The sequence below is a fragment of the Myxine glutinosa genome, chromosome 1, assembly GCF_964187855.1.
Source record: "Myxine glutinosa chromosome 1, kmMyxGlut1.1, whole genome shotgun sequence".
NCBI classification, from domain to species: domain Eukaryota; kingdom Metazoa; phylum Chordata; class Myxini; order Myxiniformes; family Myxinidae; genus Myxine; species Myxine glutinosa.
The window spans coordinates 349,180,612-349,195,115 of NC_136261.1; the positions used below are offsets into that span (position 1 = coordinate 349,180,612).

The following is a 14,504-nucleotide window of genomic DNA, read 5'->3' on the forward strand; positions in this document are numbered from 1 at the left end:
CCCTCCCGCCAAAAATCGTGATTTTTTTCCCGATGACTGAACGTTCGAATCCATGCACAACTTTTTGAGATATCCTGCTCACAGACAGACAGACAGACAGACAGACATGGGTGAAAACATAACCTCCATGCTCCACTTTCGGTGGCGGAACTAAACAAAGCATCTGAAAATGCAAAGCCTGTCGTATCCGCTTTGTTTGTGGACTTCTTCTTCTTCCGTATGCATAAACATGACAAAAAAACCTCAAAAGGTTTTTCTTGCTGGCTCTTGACGACCTCAAAAGCAACAGGCTTCAGTGACCCAATATGCAAATTCTCAAAATTTCAGGTCAAATCAGATGAAACTTGATTTTAGGTGATGCTGACCTTTGACCTTTCGACAAAGTTATTAATTTCATTTCTCCATATCATAACAAAGCTTTGTTGAAAATTTGATGACAAAAGCTCAAATGGTAAAACGTTACTGCCCGGACAGACAGACAGACAGTGATCGCAAAACAAAATGTTGGGACGGGTTAATAAACAGTCTTGCTTCCGCTGCCTTTCTCTCCCATTGGCAACAGGTTGTTGGACTTCCTGTGGACTGCAGCAGCACCTCTTATTATGTCTGACTATACTTCCTCTATCCCTTATTCTTCCACAGCATCATTTGGTCAATTTGTACATCGTTGCATTGGGTTGTGAGGATAGCCCAGAGGGTATGCACACCCACCCCAGAGCTGTCTAGCTTGTGTTGAAATGTCGGCCCAACTATAACATGCAATCCTGCTGTTTTATTAATGGGAGAGCCATCCGGCAGAAGGACGTTAAGCTGGAAGATTCGGCTACCAGCACTAGTTGTTGGTGGATGTTAAAGATCCCTAGTATTTCGTGTAATAGACGAGTTGTTGCCAGAACATCGGCTAACTTCCAAATTCCTACCTGGGCTGCAGGTAGCAAGTGTTCTGGTCCTCTTGGAGGTCTCTTGGCATCAAATTACGCTGCCTATCGTGGTTGCTATTTGAGCAGCAGCTTCTGGACCAGGAACAAATTGACCACGTGGTTCACATGTTTTTATGTGAACGCCTTTCTTCAGTTACAAAAGGCAACCAACAAATGGGCACACACACACACATACACACACACAAAATGGCGGTGGCAACGGAGGTGGGCATGACTTGCCGATAATGCCACCAACCTCTCGCCTGGGATGGAGATGACCAGGAGCTGTATCAAAAACCGTTTTTCAAAAACGTTTTCAAACTGCAAAAAACTCGTTTCCACAACGTTATTTCAACTGCACAATAGGGGTTCAAACTCAAGACCCTAAGATCTTAAACCAGCCACATTAACCGCTAAGTCAACACCAGGCAGAGAAAATAATAATCATGCATGAAGGAGCAACGGACCCATAACCAATCATTTATTTATATAAAGCATCAATAGTTCAAACAGCAGCAAAAGCAAGATATTTGGGAAAGAAAAAAATCCAGACTTTTAAATTGTGATCAAACTAAAAAAAACGTTTTCACAACCTTTATTCAATTTAACATTATTTAAGACATCAAGGCAGTGACACATTCAGTGTTGGTACTGTAGTTTTAGAAAAGAGAAATTCAAACTAAAAAGGTCTGTACAGCAAAGAATGCAGTGTGTATTAAACCATTTGATGGATGGTTACCTAAAACACCAACTGTTACCGTAGGGTTTCCAAGATAAAGTGAACCTCAAACCTGAAAGTAATAATTACAGGAGACTCATTTGTCTGATCACACCTCTAAAACTGGGACCACACTGACACATCAGCAACCGGTTGCTCAACTTCGTTGCGTGCAACGGAATCACTCACGTGCACGTTTCTGCAACGTGTTGCACCGAGTGTTGCTCACAGTAGAGAAAGTGTAGTGATTATCATGTGCACATTTGCGAATGATGACTCGTTGTTACAATCCTGACTGCAATTAGATGCAGTGAATAAGTGGTAAATTAACCAGGAAACCTGGCTGTGACTCACTCAAAGCTGCGACTCACTCAGATGAAACAGTTGCATGCAATTAATCTCGTGATTTGATCACAAATTTGTGAACCTGACAGCGTCTCACTCGGGTGGAGCAGTTGCATGCAATTAATTCTCGTGATTTGGTCACAAATTTGGGAAACTTGCTGTGACTCACTTGGGTGAAGCAGTTGCATGCAATTAAGTCTCGTGATTTGATCACAAATTTGTGAACCTAACAGCGTCTCACTCGGGTGGAGCAGTTGCATGCAATTAATTCTCCTGATTTGATCACAAATTTGTGAACCTGACTGAGCCACTTGGGTGAATCCGTTGCATGCAATTAAGTCTCATGATTTGATCACAAATTTGTGAACCTGACAGCTTCTCACTCAGGTGGAGCAGTTGCATGCAATTAAGTCTTGTGATTTGATCACAAATTTGTGAACCTGACATGCAATTAAGTCTCATTATTTGATAACAAATCTGTGAACCTGACTGAATCACTTGAAGCCGTTGCAATTAAGTCTCATGATTTTATCACAAATTTAGGAAACTTGCTGTGACTCACTCAGGTGAAGCAGTTGCATGCAATTAAGTCTCACAGTTTGGTTGCGCAACCAATTTCTCAGGTGTGGATCTGGCTTAAGGGTTCTTCCTTTCAGAATGGGTCACAATGTGGTTGATGTAAATGTGGCAACCTCATTATCATCATGATTAGTGCCATAGCACATTATTGGCGATTGTCTCTGCGTTTATCATCCCGTATATCCGACAATGCGACGCAATCTTCGACTATTCTCTACATGGCATCAAATCCTTACAGTAGTGATTAAATTAAGTGGGTGATCTGAGATGACTTCTCAACATGTCTCCTCGAGGAAAATCAGTTGTGAGACTCGAGTGATTGAAAAAGGTTGTTAAGGAGCTTGCACTCATAAGAAGATAAAGTGTAACGTTAAAGGCCTCAAAGGACATCACAAACTTGAGATAGACTTTGTTTAAAATGGAATCATGTTTGCTCTAAAGCACATCCATATGAAATAGATCTAAACAACAAACAACACCCGCACATTTTTGCTTAATTCTTTTTACCTACTTAGGAGTGCATAATGACATTGGAGAACTTATTTTCCAACTTAAGAAAGATAAATTGTGAATTTGAAGAAGGCACAGGTTGAACGCAGCTGTGTGGTTACGTATCTGACAAGATAGCCTAGAAAAATGTGCGCTATCCTTTGAGCTGTCTCGCCTGGGGTTGAATGTCGGCCAAGCTAAAAACTATCATCGTGGTGTTTCACATGGAGGGTGATGCATCCATGTGTGCCCCATTCATCAGAACGACATTCAGCCGGAGGAGAGCCTTGTCTGCCAGCACTGGTAATTACAGCCCACAGAATCATGTTTCTCAGTCTGAGAGTCCTTTAAGTGCTTTTTTGCAATCTCCAAGCGGGTTTTCTTGTGTCTTTCACTGAGGAGAGGCTTCCGTCTGGCCACTCTGCCATAAAGCCCAGATCGGTGGAGTGTTGCAGTGATGGTTGTCCTTCTGGAAGTTTCTCCCATCTCCACACAGGATCTCTGGAGCTCAGCCGGAGTGACCATCGGGTTCTTGGTCACCTCTCTTACCAAGGACCTTCTCCCCCGATTGCTCAGTCTTGTCGGGCGGCCAGCTCTAGGAAGAGTCCTGGTTGTTCCAAACTTATTCAATTTAAGAATTATGGAGGCCACTGTGCTCTTGGGGACCTTCAATGCAGCAGAGATTTTTTTTGTAGGCTTCCCCAGATCTGTGCCTCGACACAATCCTGGCTCTGAGCTCTGCAGGCAGTTCCTTCGACCTCATGGCTTGGTTTTTTCTCTGATATGCATTTTCAGCTGTGAGACCTTATATGGACAGGTGTGTGCCTTTCCAAATCATGTCCAATCAATTGAATTTACCACAGGTGGACTCCAATCAAGGTGTAGAAACATCTCAAAGATGATCAAGAGAAATGGGAGGCACCTGAGCTAAATGTCAAGTGTCATAGCAAAGGGTCTGAATACTTATGTCAATGTGATATTTCAGTTTTTTATTTTTAATAAATTTGCAAAACTTTCTAAAATCCTGTTTTCTCTTTGTCATTACGGGGTATTGTGTCGATTGATGAGGGAAAAAATGAATTTAAACGATTTCAGCGAAAGGCTGCAACATAACAAAATGTGAAAAAAGTGAAGGGGTCTGAATACTTTGTGAATGCACTGTATTTTTTTCTTCACCTTATTTAACAATCGATTTCATTGTTTGACCCTACGACCTTACTGCTATGGGACAGGATGGATGGATTGATTGTCAAGTGCCTGAAATATTTTGAAAACTTTGAATTAATTGTCATCCCTTTTGCTTGAACACTGAAATGCAGAATTAATTGTATTTGGAAATGCAAATAAAAGGAGGATTCCATTTTTTTTTTCGTTTTTTTTTCTTTCAAAAGACCACATTTCGTGAAACACATTTTTCTTTCATCCTTAGTCGCTCTATTTGCCTTCCGAACAATTAATCCTTTTTTTGCTGGTCTAATAAGGTGCAAATCCAGAATTTATCTTACTTTTGCACAAATTAATATTTGCAGTTGTTCTTGAAATGGGATATTTGGTTTTTATGAAAAGACAATGGAATACGAGATGGCTCCTGTGGGATACTATGGATCACCACGCCAAAGAGCCAGTGTGCAATTGGTCACATGGATTTTCACATTTTCATTTTAACACCAGTATACAAACATTAAAAACAGAAAATCCCAACGTAAAGCCAAAAACACACCCTGCATTCATGAGCACAATGAGCGGATTAACCACTCACAAGGAAGGTAGAATTGAGAAGAAAAGGTAGAATGATAAATCAAGGTGAATCATCAATCCAGGGAGAGATCTCTACAGGGCATCATCATAGGCCACCAGCCTAAAGGGGAAATGGCCAACAGTCTCATCGGTTTTCAAAAGTTCACATTAAAACCATGCAGCAAGTAGAAAATATATTTAAGCAGATTTAGAAAAGAAAAAGCAATCAATCTTTAAAACCGAATTGTAGATCAATGCTTAAAGAGTTCAGTAGCGGTTGTGAAGGTAGGTGATGTTGAGAGAGGGCTGAAGGTTCGAGAAATAATGCAGGAGTAAAAGAGAAACGGAAGAGGGAGTGTTAAAAGATGTCATCTCACGACCTAGCGATGAGCTGTCGCCTTCATAATCATGTATTGATTTTTCCCAATTCTGAACGGATAGCTGGGGGCGGGGACGGGAGGAAGATTAGAACACAGGATGATACAGAAAAATAACATTAGATGAGAGTACAAATCTCATAAAATAGGGCTGGCTACTGACAACACTGAAACCCTTTGTCCTTCATTCAATTGATTACAGCTCTCTGCCATGGGTTGGCGCCCCAGCATCACATCGGTCTCTCCTGGATTCTGCGGAATCGAACGCTCTCAATTATTGGAATCTCCCATGTTGAGGCCGAAGAACAAGGTCTGTTGTCCTCAATCGGAGGCAAGTCAGTGGTTTATGTTTTTCAGCACCTCTTCTCCGACATTTCTCCCTCTGCTCTCTCAGTCCTCCGACCCTCACTACCTACTCCAGGATGCTCTCCTGTCGATGTAACCGTCTTCCAGAGGCTGTTCTGTCTCACTCTTCCCTCCAGGGCATCAAGCAAAATCTACACCGCCACCTCTTGTCATGCCCCATCCTGATCCATTATCTAGATTACCCCCATTAACCTAGTTTCAGAGTTCCGAATGCTTTTCACTTTCCTCTTCTCCTGTTTGTTCATTCCCTTGCTTTTTGTCCCACTGTCAGATCTACATTGCTCTTCCATGAGTCTCACTCCTGTAAAGAAAACAAACAAACCCTGTGCTGTTCTGAACAGGTGGATTGTCATACCTGTGTATAATGAGTGACATCAAACAAGACCCAGAAAAAGGCCATTTGGTCCATCAGTCATACATAACATCCCATCGTATACCAGTGCTCCAACAACATTGATTTACTTATAATAATCAGGCCAACCTATAACAATTACCAATCAAGCACATAATTCCAATAAAGGGAATCCCAATTGTGCCATCTTTATTATAATCCAGTATCACCATCCTATTACCTCCCATTTCAACCCGGACATGACCTAACGAGTACACAACCATATAAACCTCTTATAATGGTACACTTTGTCCAGCATTAACCTACCAGCAATTATCTCCTCCTTCATCGTCTGCAGTTCTCTCCGAACATCATCCATAATGTCCTGCACACCAGTATGCACATCATGTGCACAGCAACAGTTGCCACAACAAAAATAATTCCCAATGCATGTTCAGCATTAACTAAAAAACGGACTTCAGCAAGGAAACTTGCATGGGGCAGTGAGCAGTAAGTATGATACAATCTATACCACTGATCCTCGTCAGAGGGGAGGGTGTTGCATTTTGGGTCCGTTTGTTTATCTATCTGTCCACACAGAATCTGCTAATGTAGGCCACCAACGCCACCTGGTGGTAAGCCAGTACCGGTATTACACATTATCTTTTTTCAACCGCGTACCACTATAAAGTATGTACTATAGAATGCGAGCATGTCTATAAAGTATGTACTATTACAATGCGAGCGCGTCCATAAAGTATGGACGTTGGTGAGGTCGAGACAAAAAGGCGTCGCGAGGAGAAGCATATGGTAACATCGTGTCCATTTTGCTAACAGGATCCCAACGTTCGTCCCCTCCTCTCCCCCGCGAATGTGTGTTGGGCGCCCTTGTTGTGTTTATTCACAGTAATCGTCATAAGGCGTAGATCAAGCTATGCTTCTGCCTCTTGTCCTTTTTTCTTTCCTATCGATAAGTTTCACTGTAAATATCTGTAAATAAATTGAATCGTGAAACGTTTCCTTTATCTCTGTCCGTGAATGTCTTTTCTTCCATTGGTCCGCCATTGCTCGCACCCAGAGTAATGATCTGCCGTAACAAAATTAGCATTAGCCCGGCGAGTACCAACGGCTGCTCAGCCATCTAAATTTCGATCCAAGAACAAAAGAAAGTGGTACATCACCAGAGGGAAGGTACGTTCCCCGATTGAAACCGTCACGTGGTACAGGTAAGCGGAGTTAGAGGATGGACCCTGCTATCACGCGACGGACCAATTGGCGTTCGTAGTTGCTGGTTCGCAACCTGCCAAAGTACGAAGTTATTTGTGCGTGGCAGCTGCAGGTCCGGTAAGTTTGGGAGGGAATGGAGGCTAACCCCCTCGTAGTAGACCCGAACCCCGGGCCGTAACAGTATTTACTATTACAATGCGAGAATGTCTATAAAGTATGTACTATTACAATGCGAGAATGTCTATAAAATATGTACTATTACAATGTGAGAATGTCTATAAAGTATGTACCATTACAATGCGAGCATGTCTTCAAAGTATGCACTATTACAATGTGAGAATGTCGATAAAGTATGTACCATTACAATGCGAGCATGTCTTCAAAGTATGCACTATTACAATGTGAGAATGTCTATAAAGTACATAATATTACAATGCGAGTATAGTTCTACTACACATTTTGAGGTTATATGAGGACTTCATTGGGGGTATCGGTAATGGCGCTAATGAAAATACAGATGGTAAACAACCGCTTGGGGGAATTCAAGGGCTGCCTGGTTGTCATCACTCGCAGCGTCACCACTGATACGGATACTGTGCAAGTTACTGCTTGTCGACCCAAGCTTTACCAGATCTCCATCCTCTCTGGCAAATTGCTCATTGAAAGATTGCTCATTGAAAACTTTGTTTTAGATACTGAAGTGGTGGAATGTGCAGAAGCTTTTATCTTGTTTGCATTGTTGAGAATTGTTCTAATGGTCGACGTCGCCAAGTTTAACACACAAACCACTTCCAACTGATTGGCTCAGAACATGTGCATACAAACAATGGCGGCAAGTGTGTTTACTCGGCACGTGCTACGTTTTTATGGGTTTTCTTAAACTTTATTTTATTTTAATTTTCAAAAAAGGTTATCCAGGACAAAGATCTCTCTCTATAACTAATCAACGTTCTTCAGGGTAGAACCATGCGAGGTGTTTTTGTCTCGAAAGGATGTACTATTAAGAATGCGAGTACGTTTATTAAGACCGTGAGTGCATCTATAAAGTGTGTACCATAAAATATGTCTACGTCAGTGAAATATGTGTATCTATAAAATATGTTTGTACATCTATTAAATACGTACAATTGGACCCTTAATCTATACAATACTAGAGAGTTAATAGAACACGTTACCTTGCGCAGTGTTCAAGTCTATAAAAAACCACCTTTAGAGGCCATTTTTCCCCGCAAAGCAGGGGTTGGCCTTTTTCGGGCACGGTGGTTGTTGTTGTTTTTGTTGGTCCCCTTTTTGAAGCAATATTTTACGGCCGGATGCCCTTCCTGCCGCCAACCCTTTTTGTCACCTTTTACGACAAACAGGGAATTACCAGTGAACTGGTACTCAATTAGCCGACCTCGGAAGGATGACAGGCTGAGTCAACCCCCCTGGCGTTAATTCAGCGATCGACCGGGATTCGAACCCAGGATCCTAGGATCCTAAGCTGGCAAGTCTATACCTATATTTCAATTTAATTAAAATTATGATTTTAAAGATCGTTAAAAAAATTCCGGATGTTTCACAATATTGAAGCAATCTTATACGCCATTCTTCAACACCATCTTATTTACCAATGTCTATAAATTATGTACTATTACAATGCGAGCATGCCCATAAAGTATATACTATTATAATGCGAGAATGTCTATAAAGTATGTACTATTATAGTACATACTGGAGTACTGCAAAACTGTAGGTTTGCAGTACTGCAGCTGCAAAACAGTACTGTAAAACAAAAACAAAACAGTATTGCAAAACAGTACTTTGCAGTACTGCAAAACTGGAGGTTCTTGGAAGTGACAAAAAGGTGATTTGTGTTCTACAGTGTTCAAGTATATAATTCAATTTAAATAAAATAAAGATTGTAAAGGTCGTATAAATAAATGGAATCCTAAATTTACCGCCACTTACCCAGTGTCGATTACATCACCCATCTAACACGTTACATTAGTTCTTCGTGCCTGTTGTTTGTGTCATTTATGACATCCTTAAAAACAGTACTTTTCCTGTTTGGAATGATTTTCAATTCTATTTGTCTGCCAGGCAAGCAGAGTAAAAAAATAATATCTCACTGCTTTCTGCGCATGCACGATCGGGACAACTTCAGAGACATAGTACTGTAAAACGGCAGGTTTCCTTCTTTCTAGATATATAATGTACTCCCTCAATTACGTTTTATCGATGATAAATGGAATTGGTGATAAAAGAGCAATTTAAGAAGCTGCTTGTTGAAGCGGTCGTAACATATAGGCCTTGGTTTTTATGAAAAATGGCTTTAAGAAAATCCATGATCTTGCAGTAGACATTTAACGGATCCTTCGTATGTGCATTGCCAAGCTCTTCTGAGCGTTCGTCATCAACTTCAAGTGAAATAAGTGTTAACAAGTTCACTAACACGATTGCAGTGAGATAATTTATCGCATCCGCACTACCTCATGTCACAAACGATGATGACATCACTACCGATATAATTGCACCTGTTTCAGACGGTTGTAGTCACAATTCTGAGTTAACTCGTCACGACCACCGACACGTCGGCTTTCCCCGTTTCCGACGCCCATCTCTGCTGGCTTGGCCCTAGTGTAGATAGACAACAACTTATGTCATGATCAACAGAGAGACAAATACACAGGTTGCTAAGTTGAGATAAGACAATGTAAATTTTATGAATTATAATGAGCTTACCTGGTTATCATGCCTGCAGGAGAGTCTCTTCGTCTCCCCGCTCCATCTGATGAGGGTAGAACAAAATCAAAGCAGAGGCAATGATTGCCCCATTTGATGTTCTGATCGGAACAATTTCTTTTTTTATACATGGGCTGAGGCTTGTAATAGAGCTGACGCGCGTGCGCGTGCGCGTACACACACACACACACACACACACACACACACACACACACACACACACACACACACACACACACACACACACACACACACACACACACACACACACACACACAACAGCCACTGAGCTTGGGGGCAAGCGCCGTCACTACTGTCACTTCCTGGGATACTCTGCGTAACAGTGACGTCATAACAATGGCGCCGCTTTTCTCACCGTAATCAGCGGGGAATTTCCCCACCTCCTCCGCATGGATGTCAACAGATGGGGATTGTCCATGCTCTATTCTTTGCAAGTACTTTTCAAGTACTTTCAAATACAAAAAGGATTACATCCCAATAGTGTAGCAGCATAGCAAACCTGTTGTGCATTTTGTGATACAAGCACCAAATTTGGCACAAATGTACATTAATATGTTGCGAACATTTTCAGATATTGGGCCACTTGAAATTCCGTAATTTTTTTTTTCAAATTTTTTCAAATTTCGTAATTTCTAATTTTTCGGGTGACACCGTCACAATTTCGGTCTTCGAGGCCGGCCGATATAGTGGGGCGGCTTAGCCCAAATATTCAAAAGAATTGTGCATTTTGTGATACAAGCACCAAATTTGGCACAAATGTACATTAATATGTTGCGAACATTGTGTGGTCAGCAATGAAGACGAGAGTCTGAATTACATGTATGCAAAAGACCTTGTGAACCAGTGAAGCAAATACACGGGTAAGCATGAATTAAATCTAGGGCATGATATAATTTCCATGATGTTTACCTCTACACTCAATGGTGGAAGGAGGTAATGTTTTGATCCCAGCTTGTCTGTATGTCTGTTTGTCTGTTAGTCCACAAAATTCCAGACAAAGCTTGTAGTAGTGGTAGTTGTAGTGGTAGTGGTGATAACAGAAATTGTTATATAGAACTGAACTTATATTATTATTATATGCAGAAAATAACTTCATTTCTATATGCCCTGCAGTGGACAGGTTAATTGGTTTATGCACTGAAGGGGTCACCCTGGTGTGCACTGCTGTGTTCTGCCTCACTGAGTTGTTCAGGTATGATGTACTCAGCACAAGCTTCCGGTCGGCCCGGAGGTGGGGGTGCGGGGCCTGTCACGGAACGTCAAAACAAACGGCCTGCCGGGGCCGCCCAAAAGTCGGGCGTGAGGGGCGCGTCCACTAATGGAACGCCTCTCGCTTCCCAGATCGAGGGCCACGTGGTCAGGAGAACCTCGTCCCTTCCGGTCACACTTTGCCTATCGGCCGGCCTCGAAGACCGAAATTGTGACGGTGTCACCCGAAAAATTTGAAATTACGAAATTTGAAAAAATTTAAAAAAAAAAATTACGGAATTTCAAGTGGCCCAATATCTGAAAATGTTCGCAACATATTAATGTACATTTGTGCCAAATTTGGTGCTTGTATCACAAAATGCACAATTCTTTTGAATATTTGGGCTAAGCCGCCCCACTACAAGTCAGGTCCAGAAAAATTTTTTTCCACAAAATTCACACTCAACCCCAAGTACAAAGACTCAGGTCCTACCTACATTTCTGATTGAAACAAATTATACTTCAGAAAAAAGAATGCAATCCCATTATTATGCAACCTGAAAGTTAAAAACGCCATAATTTAAAGCTTTCTGCCTCCAAACTCTGAGACCAAGGTGGCCAGGGCTGTGCAAAACATCTTGGGTCTACTAACTTTGTAAATGGCCCCAATTTTTCCCACCTTCTTGTGGAATTGGCAGTGGAACGTTTTTGGCGCAATCCTTTCACGAACAGGCTGAGCGAGGTAGTAGGAATTTATAACATTTTCAGGGTGCCGGTGCTAACTCGCCTACTCTTCGCAAAAGACTAGGGATCTCAACCAACAACCAGTGCTTGTAGTCAAATCCTTCGTCTTAACGTCCTCATTTCGAGGGACGGCACACCAATTTAAGAATTGCCCTGTCTGTCATCTTCTTCTTTCGTATCCTGCATGAGACTGCGTGGTAGCATGGTTGGCCCTCTGTAGGTACACTCTGATGCAAAATACCCACTGTAGGTTATAGCAGATCAAATTTTATAACTGCGTCACGATTTGAACCCAGGCTAGACAGCTTAAAGGTGAGTGCACAAACCTCTACGGTATCTTTCCCAGCCCTAACAAGTCACACTAAAAAACACACACACACAAAAAATATATGTAAATAAAAAAAACATATTTTTTATGAATTATCTAAACTTGTATACGGTGAATGAAATGAATGAATGAATGATCGTTTTAAGGCCATTTTCCCCACTAGAGCGGGGGTTAGCCTTGCGGGCCCCATGACAATCATGGTTCCCTGTTTGAGGCAATGTTTTTAAACAAGTACCTTGGTGTGTAATGAAAAATAAAAAGAACCTTGGTGTGTCTTGAACTTGTGAATATTGCGTTTGTAAAACTATTTGAACACCCTCGTATTCCAGCTTCATGCACTTGTTTAATTGGCAGGATGAAGAATGAGTATCAGATGAATGCATGATAGGATTCCCCAGGTTTCCGTTCTCACCTGCATTCTGCCTGATGTTGCTTTCTCCTTCATCCTGCAAAATATAAATGAGGGCCAACTGTAGCAAATAATGCCCAATGGATTATTGTCTTACAAATGTCATTTGTTCAGCGTTATCATTATTATGAGCTCTATTGGAATAACATAACCTTACCGGCACCTCAGCATTGTCCTGTGGCAATGATTTTGCAACAGTTTTCCGGCTGCAAGATGGAAGCGAAATGGGGAGGGTTGGGGGCGGCATGGGTAATCAATTCATGCATATCGTCAATTTGTCCAGATGTAAGGTTTGCATGAAGCAACCAAGGAATAAAAGTCTATTATAATTTATGGCAACCACACTGACTTACCGTCTTTTCAGCTTCTCACTCATTTCTTGCATCAGGTTGCCTCCACCTCCTCCAGCTGTGGTCGAACCGACGCTGCTGCTTGACCCGCCACTTCCCGACCCCTCATCCGGCTACAGATTTGGATTAATAGAAGAAAGGCCAGGTGGGGAGGGGTGGGGGTGACATTATTCATTTTACATACATACATACATACATACCATATAAACACAACCAGAATCAGTGGCATAAAGGTTAGAGCATCCGCTTTGAGTCTAGGACGTCGGTGATTCAAAACCATTTGAGTCATGCTGGAGACTTAAAAATCAGTACATGCTGCTTCCTTGCTTGACACACAACATTAAAAGGACTAGGGCATGCCCGTACGTGGGTGCAATGCCCGTACGTGGGTACGTGGGTACGTGGGTGCGAGTACGGTGACAACCCCCCCCCTCTATTTACATGAAATGGTTTGGTTCATGAAATGTTTTGGTCCATTCGCAACGCCAAAGCGAACGGCGAACGCTTTACATGAAATGGTTTGGTCCATGAAATGTTTTGGTCCATTCGCAACGCCAAAGCGAACGGCGAACGGCTTGCGAGTACAGTGACAATCCCCCCCCTCTATTTACATGGAATGGTTTTAATTAGTTTTAAAACATAGTTTAACGCCAACATAGCGGCAACATAGTTTGCCAACGTGAAATAAATGAATACGCTCTCAAATGTGCCGTCCGAGGCAGAGTGTGTTCGCCACGTTCGGCACACGCGATAGCTTGCTGTTCTCTGATTGGTTGAATCGTTTTTTGGACATAGCTCGGTAAGTACTTGTCCGATTAATATGAAACCTTGAAAAGGCACATCCTCGGGTCCCCAGCAATATACCTGGCAAGTTTAAAGTATATCGGACCCGTGGTTGTCGAGAAACAGCGGTCACAAACAAACATACACACACACAGAGATTGCTGGAATTATAGATAGATAGAGCATGGACAAACAATGTTGGGAAGACAATGCCAAACCACCCAGTATAACCTTTTTTTTTTTTTTTTTTTTTTTTGTATACTGAATCGAGGCTCGTGAAAGAGCTAACATTAACTTCACAAACAAATCGACCAGACAAACAAAATACACAAAAAGAGGGAGCGGAAGACAAGATGGGGAGAAAAGGGGAAGCGCACACACACAACATCCGAGAGCAGGGAGATGTGTGGAAGGGAGAGGGCCCGGGGGGAGGAGGCGTGGGAAGGGGGGGGGGGGGAGGGAGAAGTATAAAGCACAAGGACACCAAGGAATTCCAGGACAAAAGTTGGTATTTCAAAAAGTGGAATTGGGGTGAAATTAGCGGGGGTAGAAAAGATCAAGGTTTTGGATGGGGGAAGATAAGAGATGGTGGTGAACAGCTGTTTTAAAGACTTGGAGGGTGGAGTGGGATTGAAGAGAGTGAGGGAGTTTGTTCCAGAGGCGGGAGAAAAGAGGAATGAAGGAGTGAAGGTGAGCAGAGAGAAAACCGACGCTGCTAACGATTGTTAAGAAACTGCTTCAGCAGCATCAATGTTGTGTAAAGGTTATGGTACACTAGAGGGGGTAATCGACACTGCCCGGAAAATGAGAGGAAGGTATCTGGCACTGCCTGGCCGGATGGCGGTGGTTTAGGGACGTGTTGAAAATT

General features: G+C 42.2%; 1 protein-coding gene across 1 annotated transcript in view; it reads right to left on the reverse strand.

Moving 5' to 3' along the window:
• Positions 1-1,384: 1,384 nt before the first annotated feature.
• Positions 1,385-14,504, reverse strand: part of LOC137413341 (uncharacterized) — a 75,664-nt gene continuing 62,544 nt past the window's right edge. Inside the window, exons 7-13 of the mRNA XM_068098737.2 lie at positions 12,857-12,966; positions 12,661-12,709; positions 12,507-12,540; positions 9,814-9,859; positions 9,606-9,705; positions 6,190-6,247; positions 1,385-5,229 (exon numbers count right to left, since the gene is read on the reverse strand). Coding sequence (XP_067954838.2) covers positions 5,195-5,229; positions 6,190-6,247; positions 9,606-9,705; positions 9,814-9,859; positions 12,507-12,540; positions 12,661-12,709; positions 12,857-12,966 — 432 coding nt within the window. The 3' untranslated portion in view covers positions 1,385-5,194. The remainder of the gene's footprint in view (positions 5,230-6,189; positions 6,248-9,605; positions 9,706-9,813; positions 9,860-12,506; positions 12,541-12,660; positions 12,710-12,856; positions 12,967-14,504) is intronic.